This window comes from Schizophyllum commune (assembly GCF_000143185.2).
Source record: "Schizophyllum commune H4-8 unplaced genomic scaffold SCHCOscaffold_9, whole genome shotgun sequence".
Lineage (NCBI taxonomy): Eukaryota > Fungi > Basidiomycota > Agaricomycetes > Agaricales > Schizophyllaceae > Schizophyllum > Schizophyllum commune.
In genome coordinates this window covers 332792-345241 of record NW_026089546.1, presented here as the reverse complement: position 1 = coordinate 345241, position 12450 = coordinate 332792, and the positions used below count along the sequence as shown (strand labels likewise).

The following is a 12450-nucleotide window of genomic DNA, read 5'->3' as shown; positions in this document are numbered from 1 at the left end:
GGGCCGGCCTCCAATTCGAGCTGTGCCTTTGACGACGAACGAATCGCCCCTTCCTCTGACGCGCAACCAGGAGCCGGATATGAATCCGTTCGGAGGCCATGTTTGCGTCGAGAACGCGCCCCGAACTCGTGTGACGCACAGGCTTTTTGCTTTGACGCGCAGGTCCGGCCGTGGGGATGGCCATGACAATACGATCGGAGTCACTATATAATCTGCGGATCCGGCGCCGCCTCTGCTTCGAACCCAACCTAACTCGATACCCCCACCAACACCAACCTCTCCCCGATACGACCCATCCACGACAATGCCCGCTCACCTATCACTCTCCCCGCCCTCAAAGCTCGCCGCCGTGCCGCCGTCTCCGCCGCTGCCTTCGCCCAAGCGTAAGCGCGCGACACCGCCACCGGAGGTCTGCGCGCAGGTCAACAAGCGCGTCAAGGGCGATCCCGCTCTGAATGCCGCCGACTTCGACATGGCTGGGCACGTTCGGCACCGCCGGTATGTGCTGCACGACTTTGTGATCGGCACGCGGCACCGTGGCGTGGCCTTCGTCGACAGCGGCGTCCGCGACATCCTGCGCGCTCACCAGCCCCAGCCTGCGCCATACTACCCCACGAACACCTTCGCAATCCGGCGCTCTGGCGATAGAGGGGTTGGGATGTTCGCGACCGGGAACCTGCTCACGGGCGCCACCATCCTCATTGAGCACCCGACCGTGATCGCGCCGTTCGTGCTGGGGCTCAACACGCCCGTGGACGACTTCTTCGACGACCTCTTCGGGAGTCTCCCCACGCGACAGTACGAGATGCTCATGGGTCTCGCGAACTGCATGCCACGCACGTCGGTCGGTCACGCAGAAGGTGTCATGGCTACCAACGCCCTCGCCATCGAGCTCGACGTTCCCACCGTCGGTCCCAACCCGGAGCTCAGCACCCACCGGGCGATCTTCATGCAGGCGAGCCGGATCAACCACAGGTGCGCTCACCAGCTTCTCCCGAGACTGTCCCGCAAACTCACACATTATTATAGCTGCTCGCCCAACGCCAAGTGGGAATGGGATCGCAAGACTCTAGCGCTCACCCTACGCGCCGTGCGCCCCATCCGCGCCGGCGAAGAGATCACGATCAACTACGTCGACGTCGCCCTCCCTCGCGCCGAGCGCCGCGCCCGCCTGCGCGCCACCTACCACTTTGACTGCCATTGCCCCGCCTGCGCGCGCGACGACCCGCGCTCGGACGCCGCCCGCGCCGAGCTCCGCGCCTTCGGCACCGGCCTCCCCACCTTCGAGGACTGGACGCGCGACGCGCGCCTGCCCGACCTCGTGCTCGTCCGCGCGCACGAGCGCGCGCTGTCGCTCATCGAGGCGGAGGGCCTGCAGGTGCTCGGCGTGCGCGAGCACGTCGACGCGATCACGATGTGCTACGGCGCGCTCGCGGACGAGAAGATGTTCCGGTACTGGGCGAACGAGGCAAGGGCGGAGCGCGCGCAGGATAAGGTCGAGGACCTGAAGGTCGTGCAGGCGTGGATCGCGAACCCTCGCGCGCTGCCCGTGTGGGGGTGGCGGCGCGATACGACGCACGCACGCCGGCGTAGCTCGCGCTCGCCGAAGTAAATCCTCGCTTGTCGAGGTAGTCTCTCGCTATCACTTATTTATTGCAGTTGGCTTGCTAGCTGCATTGTTATTTCGCTTACCTATTGTTATCGCATGCATAACTTATTTGTCAGAGTCATCCACTGTACCACTTCCCAGTAGCTGTAGTAACTTCCAGTCTTCCACCACCCGCTTTAGTATACCAGAATCCGCTGTATTACTACCACTGCACCTTCCTGCCTGCGTTTGCGGGCTACATTCCACTCGCTCGAGCAAGCACAATATTCATATATGGAAACTGCAACAGTGTGAAGTCTCGGTTCAAGGACGGGCTTGCCCAGCTCCCGTTCGAGGGTGGCAATCGCGATGTGCTGAAGAATTTTGGCCATATTTGGTCAATCCTTGTGCTGTGCAGAGCCAGACCCTTTGCGACGGATACCGACGTCAGGTATACAAAGCATTCGACGACAGCTTTACGACGATATGGTACAACATAATTATCATTGCATGTCCGTAAATCCACGATCCACCCTCTCTCCTCCATCATCCCCGTGCCTCTCTCTCGATCGCTCCCACCTCACAACTGCGGGCCCGCCGCCCTCACCTTCGGCTCCACGTCCTTCTCGTACAGCGCGAACGCCTTCTGGAACATGCCCGCCAGCTTGCGCACCTCCTTCGTGAAGCTCGCCTTGTCCGGCCACGCGAGCTCCGGGTTGAGGAGCTCGCGTGGGATGCCCTCGATGGCGGTGGGGATCTGCAGGTTGAACGTGCCGAAGGTCTCGTACTCGGCCTTCGCGAGCTCGCCGGAGTGCACGGCGTCGACGATGGCGCGCGTGTACTTGAGCGGGCAGCGCTTGCCCGTGCCGAACTTGCCGCCGGTCCAGCCGGTGTTGATGAGCCAGCAGTCGACGTTGTGCTTCGCCATGCGCTCCGCGAGCATCTCGGCGTAGCGACCGGGCTGGGGGAGGGGTCAGAGAGATGAATGGGATAGGTAGATGCGGACGTACATGGAGGACGATGAAGGGCGCAGAGTAGCACGTCGAGAAGGTGGGGATGGGCTCGAGCACACCATCCTCCGTCCCGGGCGTCTTCGACGTGTAACCGGCGAGGAAGTGGTAGCTGGCCTGCTCCGGCGTAAGCTTGCTCACGGGCGGGAGCACACCGAAGGCATCGCAGGTCAACATGATGATGTTGCTCGGCTGGCGGTCGACGACGGACGGGATGCGCGCGTTCGGGATGAAGTCGATCGGGTACGCGCAGCGCGTGTTCTCCGTGATGCTCACGTCGTCGTAGTCCGGCTCGCGCGTGAGGGGGTTGTACACGACGTTCTCGAGGATCGCGCCGAAGCGGATCGCGTTGAAGATCTCGGGCTCCTTCTCGGCGGAGAGGTTGATCGTCTTCGCGTAGCAGCCGCCCTCGATGTTGAAGACGCCGGTGTCGGACCAAACGTGCTCGTCATCGCCGATGAGCGCGCGGTTGGGATCGGCGGAGAGCGTGGTCTTGCCGGTGCCCGACAGGCCGAAGAAAAGCGTGACATCGCCCTTCTCGTTGCCGACGTTGGCGGAGGAGTGCAGAGAGAGCTGTCCGAACTTGACCGGCTGCAAGTAGTGCATGACGGAGAAGACACCCTTCTTCATCTCGCCAGCGTATTCCGTGCCGAGGATGACCATCTCCATGCGCTTGAAGTTGATCTCCACGGACGTTGTCGACGACATGCCCTTCGTGAAGCGGTTCGCCGGAAACTGGCCCGCGTTATAGATAATGAAGTCCGGCTCGCCAAAGTCAGCCAGTTGTTCTGGCGTTGGCCGGATGAGCATGTTGTTCTGCGCTGGTATTAGCACACGTGAGGGCGTCAGAGGGGAGATGACGCACCATGAAGAGCGCGTGATACGCGCGCGCGCAGATGACCCGGACCTTGATGCGGTATTTGGGGTCCCACTGAATGGAAGGAAGGTCAGCCTGGGGGTAACATGACTTGTGCTAAGCACGTACGCCAGCATAGCCATCGAAGACATAGACGTTGTCACGGGTGTTCAGGTAGTCAATAGCGCGCTCGCGATTGATCTCGAACGTATCTGCGCGGGCGTTAGCGGAGCCGCGGAAGCTATGTCGGGAGACTGCACGCACGCTCGTCCATCTTGATGTTGACCGATCCCCACCAGATGTCGTCCTTGCTGGTCTCCTCGTAGACAATGCGCTTGTCCTTCGGGCTGCGACCAGTCTTCTTGCCGGAAAAGTTGATCAGCGCGCCAGAGGAGGCCATGATGGCGCCCTCGTTCCGGATCGCGTCCTCGTAGAGCTGGGCTACCGGGGCATTGCGCTTGATCTGTATCCGATCCATGTCGAAGCCCGCCTGAGAGAAGTACTCCAGGGTGCTCCCGACAACTGCGCGAGTCAGTCAGAGCGACGACGAGGTTAGAACGCGTACTCACAGTTGTTGAACTGCTCCGAATCATACGCCTGCGCGTAGTTCTTGTGGAGGATGTGCGGGGTAACGTAGGGGGTCTGGATGTTGCGAGACATGGTGGGAGGCGATGGGTAGATACTGAAGGACTAGTGAAGGCTTAGCGAGTTGCTGGCAGATGGTGGGAGGAGCCAAGCAGTAACTGGGGATGGGGATGGGGATGGGGACGGGCTAAATATGGAAGTGCGTCATGCACATAAATTGAAATGATTCCCCGGGTGTAAAGTCAAAAATGTGCACGCGCACTCACCGACTTGTTCCTGCTGGGCACTCTTCCGCGCGAGAGATGTGTCGGGTACGACCAGCGCTGGTTTCTGTGGGGTTTTATAGTGGCCAGCCACCGAAGACTCATCCCACGATGACTCGGAGCTTAACCAATGGCGGGCCGGCAGTTATGGCGCAGGAACGAATCGTGCCGGATCCTTCCGACGGGCAGAGGCGCACGGGAGACCGCTGCTGCACTGGTGGCGGAGCAGGCGGAGCGTGTTGTGGCTAGCGCTCGTTGTATGTGGCGGTCAGGAAACAAGCCGTGCGCTTCCCATGCTCCCGCGACGTCGCGAAGCATTCAAACGTGCACGTCACATGAATTGCTGACCACCAGCAGCTCGCCCTCGACGAAGAGGACCGTCCCTCCATACCTTCGCCGCAAAAAGAAACCTTTGACGACCGTTTTCGGTGGTCGCCAAGCCCGCGGGGGCGCTGTCGCGTGCGCGGGCAATTTCAACGAAGACGTCAACTGTAAATCACGCCCAAATCACGTTCCTCTCTCCGTCTTCGACCCCGCATTGTTCTCCAACGGCGTTTGTTTCTCCCTCTCGGCATCGCGCCTGAAGGTGTCACCTGCCGGGACGGCGGGGGCGCGGGACGGGCCCTGTGTTTATGGCGGCCTCCTTCGATTTCGTCGTGAAATCACCGCCCCCCTCAGCGGTAATCACCTTCGAGGCCCCGGGGAACGGCGGTGTGAATCAAACCACCGCAAGCCCAGGCGTGACGGAGGCCTTCATTGAAAGGCCTTGAGCGGAGGCCCATGAAAGCCCTTTTGACCTCTTCCACTCCCCCTCTTCCTTCTCTTATACCTCGCGATGGCCAGGATGAACAGCGCCGCACAGTATGTCGTGCGACCACTTACATCTGCTGACCTTGGTGCGGTCCGCGAGCTTCACGTATGTCTTGGGCTACCTTTGAGGTCGTCTTATCGATTGCTGACGCTCTGATAGGCTACGCTCCTCCCTATGCGATACCCTTCGTCGTTCTTCATGTCTTTGCTCCTGCAAAAGGACCGCGTCTGCCTGGTCGCGTGCCCGAAGCGAGATCCTAGCGACGTCGTCGCCTTCATCTCGGCCTCGAAGCACGAAGGATGCGGTTACTCTTCGTGCGAGTTCTCTGCGCAGCGCAGCGGCCATCGCGCCGACCGCGCGCGATCTACAGAGCCTCACGTCGAGATCCTCACTCTCGGTGTCCTGCGCGAGCATCAGCACCACGGCCTCGCCCAGCAGCTCGTCCACGCCGCCGCATCGGCGCTCCTTCCCCGCAGCAAACCTGTTGCTGACAGCGACTCGGACACCGACGACGATGTCGATGCTCCCTCATCCGGCGTCCTCATCCAGGCCCACGTCTCTGCTGTCAATGACAGCGCACGCCGCTTCTATGAGCGTCTAGGCCTGCGGACGCGGGAGCGCATCGCGAATGCGTACAGGTAAGTCTGCTGTTCTCCTCCAATGGCTGGTCTGCGGGGAGCGGCGGGCTGGCAGCGGTGCGATGTACGCGGCGCTGACTGTCGTACGGCGAGCGTCAGACTGGCTGTTGCGCGCACACCGGCGCTGACGTGCAAGACAGGGTATCGACGATATCGGGATGCCGAGACGCCTACCTCGTCGCCGGTCGCATCAATTGCGCTGCATGAGCCATAAACATGACTATAACTCCCAGTCGCGTGTGGGCGAGCGTGTCCCGCTCGCACGCAGGGGAGCGCGATGCTATTACCCACGAGCGGGATGCCACCACTTAGAGTTCCTGTACGCATTCATGATGCATACGTACTAACTAACTTATCGCCTTCGACTTCATCACCATGTACAGTACTAGTAGAACACAATTGTACGAAGACGGAGACTCCATCGTAGCAAGACGAATAGTCGATTGTTCCGTCTGTTGAGCTGTCCTATTGATGTAACATGCATCTCAGTCTTGTACAGAGGTATCAAACAACCACGCCAGGCATGTCGTAACAGGTTTCAAGCCCGCGCAACGCTGTGGTGCCCAAGCGAAAAAAGAAAAAAATGATGAGTCGGCCCAGGTTCGAACTGAGGACCTTCTGTGTGTTAGACAGATGCGATAACCAACTACGCCACCGACCCGTGAAAGGCGAGTCAAGGTGTGCTTCCTGGATCCTCCAATGTCTGTGGATGCTTGTTGGTCGTTCATTGTCCTCAGTACTGGGTGCTGCCTGCGCCTCTTGTTTTGAGACTCATCCTCACATTGTCACAAGAATTTCCATCCGCAAAAGAACAGGGCCAAATCGCATGACAACAACTATTATATGGCTCTCCTTTACATGCCTCTTGCCTCAGACGGTAGGTAGTAACTGCATGAATGGATTCAGATTTACACACAGACCCTCAAGATGAATTTTTGGCGTAGCTCGACGCTGCCATAATGGACTCACCACTGCTATGCGCGCATCTTCCCTGCTTTCAGTCGTGCGTCATGCACGCCCGATGGTCGGGCCCATGAGCCATTCAAATGTTTCGTTGACTGGGCACCGGCATCTGAGACTGGACTTTTGCCTTACATCTCGGAAGAACGACGTCCGCTTACGGCCTCTGTCGGTGGCGGTACGGTCATGAAGCTTCCGGATGGATGTGAGGTCCTTCGCAGACTTCAATCTCCTCTTCAAGACCTGGGAATAGGTATGTGTGACATTCACTACTATCGCGTAGCTCAAATCACTGACATAGCGGGTGAAAGGTCAAAGGCAAAAGTTCAACTTTGATCACGTGGTGTGATTCGGCGAATGCCGACGCTTGCGGGAATGTCCGGCCTGATGGACTTGGTGCGCCTTTGCTTTTACCGTCATCCTATCGATATCCGGAATCGCTAGATATCGTCAAGATGACAATGTCCCCCAAGGCAGAGGATCGCTAAGTGCTAGGGAATGCTAAGCATCTTAGAAAATGCGCCTACTAAGATCGTCGCCCAAGGACATCGTATCGGCCGGTGGCGTCCTATTGGTACTACTGCTGACACCTATAACTGCAAGGGTAGGCGATCCGGTGTAGGACTGCGCCGTCCGCGACAGTCGGTATCGAACTCGAGGCATTCATTGTACTCAAAGGGCTGCCGTAGGGAACGGACGCTCGGGGAAGACGGGGTGCTCGGACAGCCAATTCGCGGAGGTCGTCTGCCAGCTAACATGACGGTAGCCCGACTGTCTGTCGCCGAGATATTGACCTATGGAAAGCTCCTCGTCGTGCGCTGTTACGCTCTATCGACGGCGTTGCTGTTCCCTCGCGTCCGCTGACCTGCCATTCCTAAAACCGGACCGACAATGCGGTTCAGCAGGCGCGTAATCGAACATCAGCGTCTGCTCCAGGCGGTGTCACAACGTCCGCCCCGGTGTCGTTCAACGTTCGTGTCGCGGTGGGCGCGCCATGCCGACATGGCCAGCTGCGGTCGGCGTGCTGCATTTGACGTGGATAATGGAGGTAAGTAACGATCAAGGGCGATGACTTCAGAGGTCGGTCATCCGGCATTCGCATTCTCTTGCGCGTTGCGTTGGTTATCGTGAATTTCATCCCTGCAGAGAACTCCATCGTAATATGAACGGTCGCTGGGCGCTCGCGTACGCCTTGGCTGTGCGGGAAGGCATCGCAAAGGCGACCCTTGGCGGAAGTAATCATGGAGATCGGGGCCCCACCATCTGTCGCCGTTACTACTCCTCCCCGAGCTCGTCAAGCGCCTGCACTAGCATTCGACGTCCACAGTGCGGTTTCCGTGCAAATCTCGGCTCCCCAGCGCGCTCTATTGCCCTGCGATGGACGTAGGTTTCGCCCCTGCTTCCCGGGAAGAACGTCTGGGTACGCTCTCGTTACGCGTGCGCGAAGCGGACATACGCGTCTCATCCTGGATCGACACGGAGATCCGAGCTAAAATAGCATCTGGGAAGCCCGTGCCTCGTGTTCTTTGGCATGCCGGAATGTCAATGTCACAAAGTACATTATGAGGTGATGACATTCATTTACCCCCGCCGTTTCCTTCTTGCCTCCTACCACCATCTCCACCTCCTCCCCTTTCTCCCCCGCCGCCCCCATGTCCATCTCCGACACCGTGAGCTCGCGGACGTCGCGTGCGAGCCGCAAAGAGAAGCGTTCGCTCGAGGTCCAGGCATCGCAGGCCAGCCGCGCGATCGATGCACTGATTGAGGTGAGCGCGCGGCGCGTTCCTTCGCGACGGGAACTCCTCTCACGCGCCCCCAGCACGAGTCCGAGCGTCGCAAGCGCGCGCGACACGCTCTCAGCGACATCCCAGGTTCGCCGTTGAAAGCTTCCGATCAGCATATCAAATACTTATACCCACTTGGCAGTCCTTGTTGTCGGGCCCTCTGGCGCAGGTGAGCGACGACGAGATGCGATCAGAGCTGGTTGCGGAACGGTAGACGTTGCATGCATTGCCCCTACGCTCAGGGGCCGAAGGCTCCTCATGACTCCATGATTTGGATAGTACTGGCCATGTCGAGGGCTTTTGTGCCGGCCAAGCGAGCTCCCAGCGTCATTACTTGTGGCGTCTATCGTATCGCCGCCACCAGCAAGGCCTTTGCTAACATCCTCCACAGGCAAATCGACGATATGCAAGCAGTTCAGCAACTTCTACGCCCCGCACGTCCTCGAGGGCGAGCGCGCTCTATGGCGGCCCCTCGTCTTCCTCAACCTCATCGCCGCCGTCCGCGCCATCATCGACGACGTAGACTACGCGGTTGACACGGGTGCAGCAGTCGTCAATCCCGAGGTCGCCGAGGTCCGCCATCGCCTGCTCCCGCTTATATCGATGGAGGACTCGCTCGTAAATGAGTTCAATCACGACACGGGCGTGGGGAGGCGCACGCGCCCATGCATGCGCCTGAGCAGCTTGCAGGACGGCGTTCCACGGCTGCCAGGGCCTGCACCTGTACGCGAGCTTGTGGCGCGAACAATCTGCGAGAGCGCACACACGATTCGCGAGCTGTGGCGTAACCTCTACGTCCAACACCTCGTGCGCGAGCGGAAGGTGCGCGTCGATACGAACGCGGCATAGTACGTTCTTTTGCTAGCGCGAGTGTTGGCATTGACAGATGCTCATGAACAGCTTCTTCAATGCGCTCCCTAGGATAGTAGACATCCCTTACGTGCCCACAATAGGTAAGCGTCCATATCGCTGAGGGCGATCATCGCGCTACCAGGTGGTCATCGTGCTATCGCAGGTGGTCATCCCGCTAAAGGTTGCGTACTTGACTGAGGGATGCTCACCTGGCTGGGATGATCAGTCGTCTAGTTGGATCATCTAGCTGGAGGAGGATGACTCAAGATCTGGATGATCATCCTCTAGCTAGAGGGTGATCATCCGCTATGCGCGGTCCCCCGTTGTCTGCTAGGGGCTTTCCTCAGCTCTAATGCTCATCTACCTGTTTACAGAGGACATCGTGCACGCGCGCGCGGACTCATACGGCATGATCGAGTATCGGATACCCACTGAGCTGCGCGGTCAGCGGAGGACGTGGATGCTGCAAGATGTGTCTGGTGTGGTAAGTCGCGGTTTTCCTGGTCGCATCCATCTGTCGCATCCTTTGCCTCCCTTGCCCGTAGTCGTCTACTTCTCGCACTGCCTCCGCCGTCCCATCACCTTCTGTCCCCATCCCCCTCGTCGCCTCTTCCCCTCCGTCGCAACCTCTCCTCGCTTCTCTTCACACGAGCCTCCCCCCACCCTCCGCATCTCCTCGTTTTCGTCATTTTCCCCTATGCCGTTGGCCAAGCTATTCATTTTTCCCACTTCCTGGCCAACTCTATTACCCTTTCCTTGAGAAGACATTCATTTTCCCACTGGCTGGCCAGCTCAATTGGCGAAGTCTACGACCCTCTCCTAACCCTTCTAAAAGCCGGATTCCATCACCCGGAGTCTGTTGCCTCGACCCTTGATCCCCACGTTCATTACCGCTCGTCCCTGTTCCTAAAGGGCCATCTCTTCATTGCCACTCGATTATCTTTCATATCCACTCGATTCTCTTCGTCGCCACCTGTTTCTATCTCGTGACTGACCAGCCATCTTTCATTACTATCTTATTTACCTTCTGCCTCCTTCCTCATCGCGTCTATCGCTCGCGGCCTCGCCATTCCTCTCTATCGCCCATCACTCCGTCCCATCGCCCACCCCCTCATTCCCACCTAACCTTCCTTCACCGACGCCCAGACCGTGCTGACCATATTTACAGGGAGGTAGGGTGCGTAGTCTCGCTCTCGTCAGATGACTGGCGGGGTTCCTGATTTGCTTGCTTCTTCATTGCCCTCACTCGTGTCTTCGTCGCCTGGGTGCGTGTTCGTCGCGTGGCTCTGTTCGATTTGTGCCGTTATCCCTCCTCGTTGACCGCGGACGCTTCGACGGAACCTTGCTCTGCTTCCATGGCGAATGTTCGCGCGCCCTACAACCTTGTGGACGCCTTCGACTTCTGACCTCGGCCCGCCCATTTTCAACCTAACCCATCTCACTCGCGTCTGCTGTTCGTCGTATGGCCGCCTGTTCATCGCATGGATCCCTTCTGTCGCCTACGATCCGACTTTCCATCCGCGGTTCACCTCTCGACGTCGCCTGCTTATCGTTCCTTAACTTGCATCTGCCCACCTTGCATCGCTCGCCTACCAATCATCCCCATCGACCTCCTGCCCGTCCTCCGCCGACCTCATGACGTCCTCTGGCCTGTCGTTTGTCGCATGTGCCCTTTGTCCTTCCTGTCACCCGTACTCGTACTGGTACTGCTCCCCCTGTCGTGCTCTGACAGAAACCTGTCTGGGCCAACTTCTTCGATGGTGAGTGCTGAACTCTCTTTCTTGACGCGAGGAGATGCTCTCACGCGTTCACCTGTCCGCTCTCCGCGCGTCTGCCGTCTTGCATGCTCATGCTGACCCACCCTCTCTAGCGGACGGTCTGTCCAAGGCTTCGAAGACAATCGTGTTTGTGATGTCGATTGCGGCGTTTGACGAGGTGAATTGTGGATTTGACTGTCGATGTCACGGTTTGGCTGGAGCGTGACGGTCACGGTTGAATTGTGGCGGCTCACGTGTGGGATGCAGTTGTTCTGCTATAGTGCTAGCAGTGCCTCTCGCTCGTCTATCGAGATCTCCGATACCCGTTTCCCGAAGGCTCACTGGCATGGACGACCTCATCAAGGAGATACTTACTGACACCTCTCCACAGTACATCCTCGAAGAGCCCTTCACGAACTGCATCGAGCACGCGCTCAAGATGTTCGCCGAGATTTGCTCCAATCGCCTACTTGCGGGGGCGCACTTCATCGTTATGCTGAACAAGTGCGACGTGGTGAAGCAGAAGCTGCAGCGCGGGGTGCGGGTGCGGGAGTTGTGAGTGTTTTCCTCCTTCGACTCGCTAGGAAGGGGCATATGTCCCGACCTGTACGTCTTAATCAGCATATGCTGACCCCCGCAACAGCCTTCGTGGCTTTGGTAAACGGCCCAACACCTACGACGAGTACGCGGACTTCATCCGCGCGCACGTCGAGCGCGTGTACGAGCGGCGGCCCGGTGCGGACAGGATGCCGGGGGATGGGAAGCGGTTGACGGTGGTGAGTGACTCTCATGGTCGAGCTTGGGTGTGACATGGGCTGATGGAGGGCTCTACAGTATTTTACGACGTTGGTGGTGAGTGGACGAGGGTCAAGCGATGAGGCAGCGCAGCACTAATAAAGCTGCAGAACATCAAAGAGACGCAGAATATCTTGACTGGATGTGCGTTCGCGTCTATTCAGCGTCGTAGCGTAGCTGATGACATTTCACAGTGGGCGAGGTCATACAGAGCCAGCGAGTCCAGCTGCCTTCAGAGTGCTCTGCCTGATTGCAGCGCCAGCATCTGTCTTCCCGCTTTGGAACGAGCCCCGCCTCATGCATACCCACCTACGACTCGATAATAACGACGATGTACGATATCCAATCAACGCCGTGCGGTAAAATCCACCCCCCTACCATACGGTAAAGTCCGTCGCCCACCATGTATTTCCCTTCCTCCCGCCGGCTTGATTCGCTTTGTGTACCTACTTGCACTGTATTTACACCTTCCAGCTTTCTTCGTTTGTCGCTCTTCTACTTCTTCCTGCTTTCTATCGACTTTCGCGCCGTGTTTTCTTCCCGCACAAACC

The 12450-nt window shown here is 58.6% G+C and overlaps 6 protein-coding genes and 1 non-coding gene across 7 annotated transcripts; 5 read left to right on the top strand and 2 right to left on the bottom strand.

The window, feature by feature from the left end:
- Window positions 1-472: 472 nt before the first annotated feature.
- Window positions 473-1612, top strand: SCHCODRAFT_02509997 (SET domain-containing protein; the record flags this gene model as incomplete). The annotated part of the gene is made up of 2 exons (XM_003029555.1): window positions 473-975; window positions 1030-1612. The coding sequence occupies 2 exons, from the start codon at window positions 473-475 to the stop codon at window positions 1610-1612; spliced, it is 1086 nt and encodes a 361-aa protein (XP_003029601.1).
- A 423-nt stretch (window positions 1613-2035) lies between these two features.
- On the bottom strand, window positions 2036-4593 carry SCHCODRAFT_02633389 (ATP-utilizing phosphoenolpyruvate carboxykinase). The gene is made up of 7 exons (XM_003029147.2): window positions 4306-4593; window positions 4024-4144; window positions 3719-3976; window positions 3584-3666; window positions 3464-3529; window positions 2599-3414; window positions 2036-2549 (listed from the first exon to the last, which is right to left on the bottom strand). Exons 2-7 carry the CDS (start codon window positions 4112-4114, stop codon window positions 2169-2171), a joined length of 1695 nt encoding a protein of 564 aa, XP_003029193.1. The 5' UTR covers window positions 4115-4144; window positions 4306-4593; the 3' UTR covers window positions 2036-2168.
- SCHCODRAFT_02358335 (uncharacterized protein) lies at window positions 4306-5210 on the top strand. The gene has a single exon (XM_050342469.1). The coding sequence runs from the start codon at window positions 4433-4435 to the stop codon at window positions 5060-5062; it is 630 nt and encodes a 209-aa protein (XP_050198710.1). The 5' UTR covers window positions 4306-4432; the 3' UTR covers window positions 5063-5210.
- SCHCODRAFT_02738806 (acyl-CoA N-acyltransferase) lies at window positions 5095-5755 on the top strand (the record flags this gene model as incomplete). Its single annotated transcript, XM_003029554.2, has 2 exons — window positions 5095-5218; window positions 5273-5755. The coding sequence occupies exons 1-2, from the start codon at window positions 5138-5140 to the stop codon at window positions 5753-5755; spliced, it is 564 nt and encodes a 187-aa protein (XP_003029600.2). The 5' UTR covers window positions 5095-5137.
- A 583-nt stretch (window positions 5756-6338) lies between these two features.
- SCHCODRAFT_t177 lies at window positions 6339-6412 on the bottom strand. The gene has a single exon. It is a non-coding gene; the product is annotated as a tRNA-Val (tRNA).
- A 1447-nt stretch (window positions 6413-7859) lies between these two features.
- SCHCODRAFT_02633382 (uncharacterized protein) lies at window positions 7860-8103 on the top strand. The gene has a single exon (XM_050345766.1). The coding sequence runs from the start codon at window positions 7874-7876 to the stop codon at window positions 8096-8098; it is 225 nt and encodes a 74-aa protein (XP_050198709.1). The 5' UTR covers window positions 7860-7873; the 3' UTR covers window positions 8099-8103.
- A 260-nt stretch (window positions 8104-8363) lies between these two features.
- Window positions 8364-12149, top strand: SCHCODRAFT_02509801 (P-loop containing nucleoside triphosphate hydrolase protein; the record flags this gene model as incomplete). The annotated part of the gene is made up of 14 exons (XM_003029553.2): window positions 8364-8477; window positions 8531-8582; window positions 8638-8664; window positions 8887-9317; window positions 9382-9448; window positions 9722-9831; window positions 10516-10524; window positions 11080-11107; window positions 11218-11282; window positions 11496-11659; window positions 11748-11880; window positions 11939-11956; window positions 12010-12043; window positions 12094-12149. 14 exons carry the CDS (start codon window positions 8364-8366, stop codon window positions 12147-12149), a joined length of 1308 nt encoding a protein of 435 aa, XP_003029599.1.
- Between the last annotated feature and the right edge of the window lie 301 nt (window positions 12150-12450).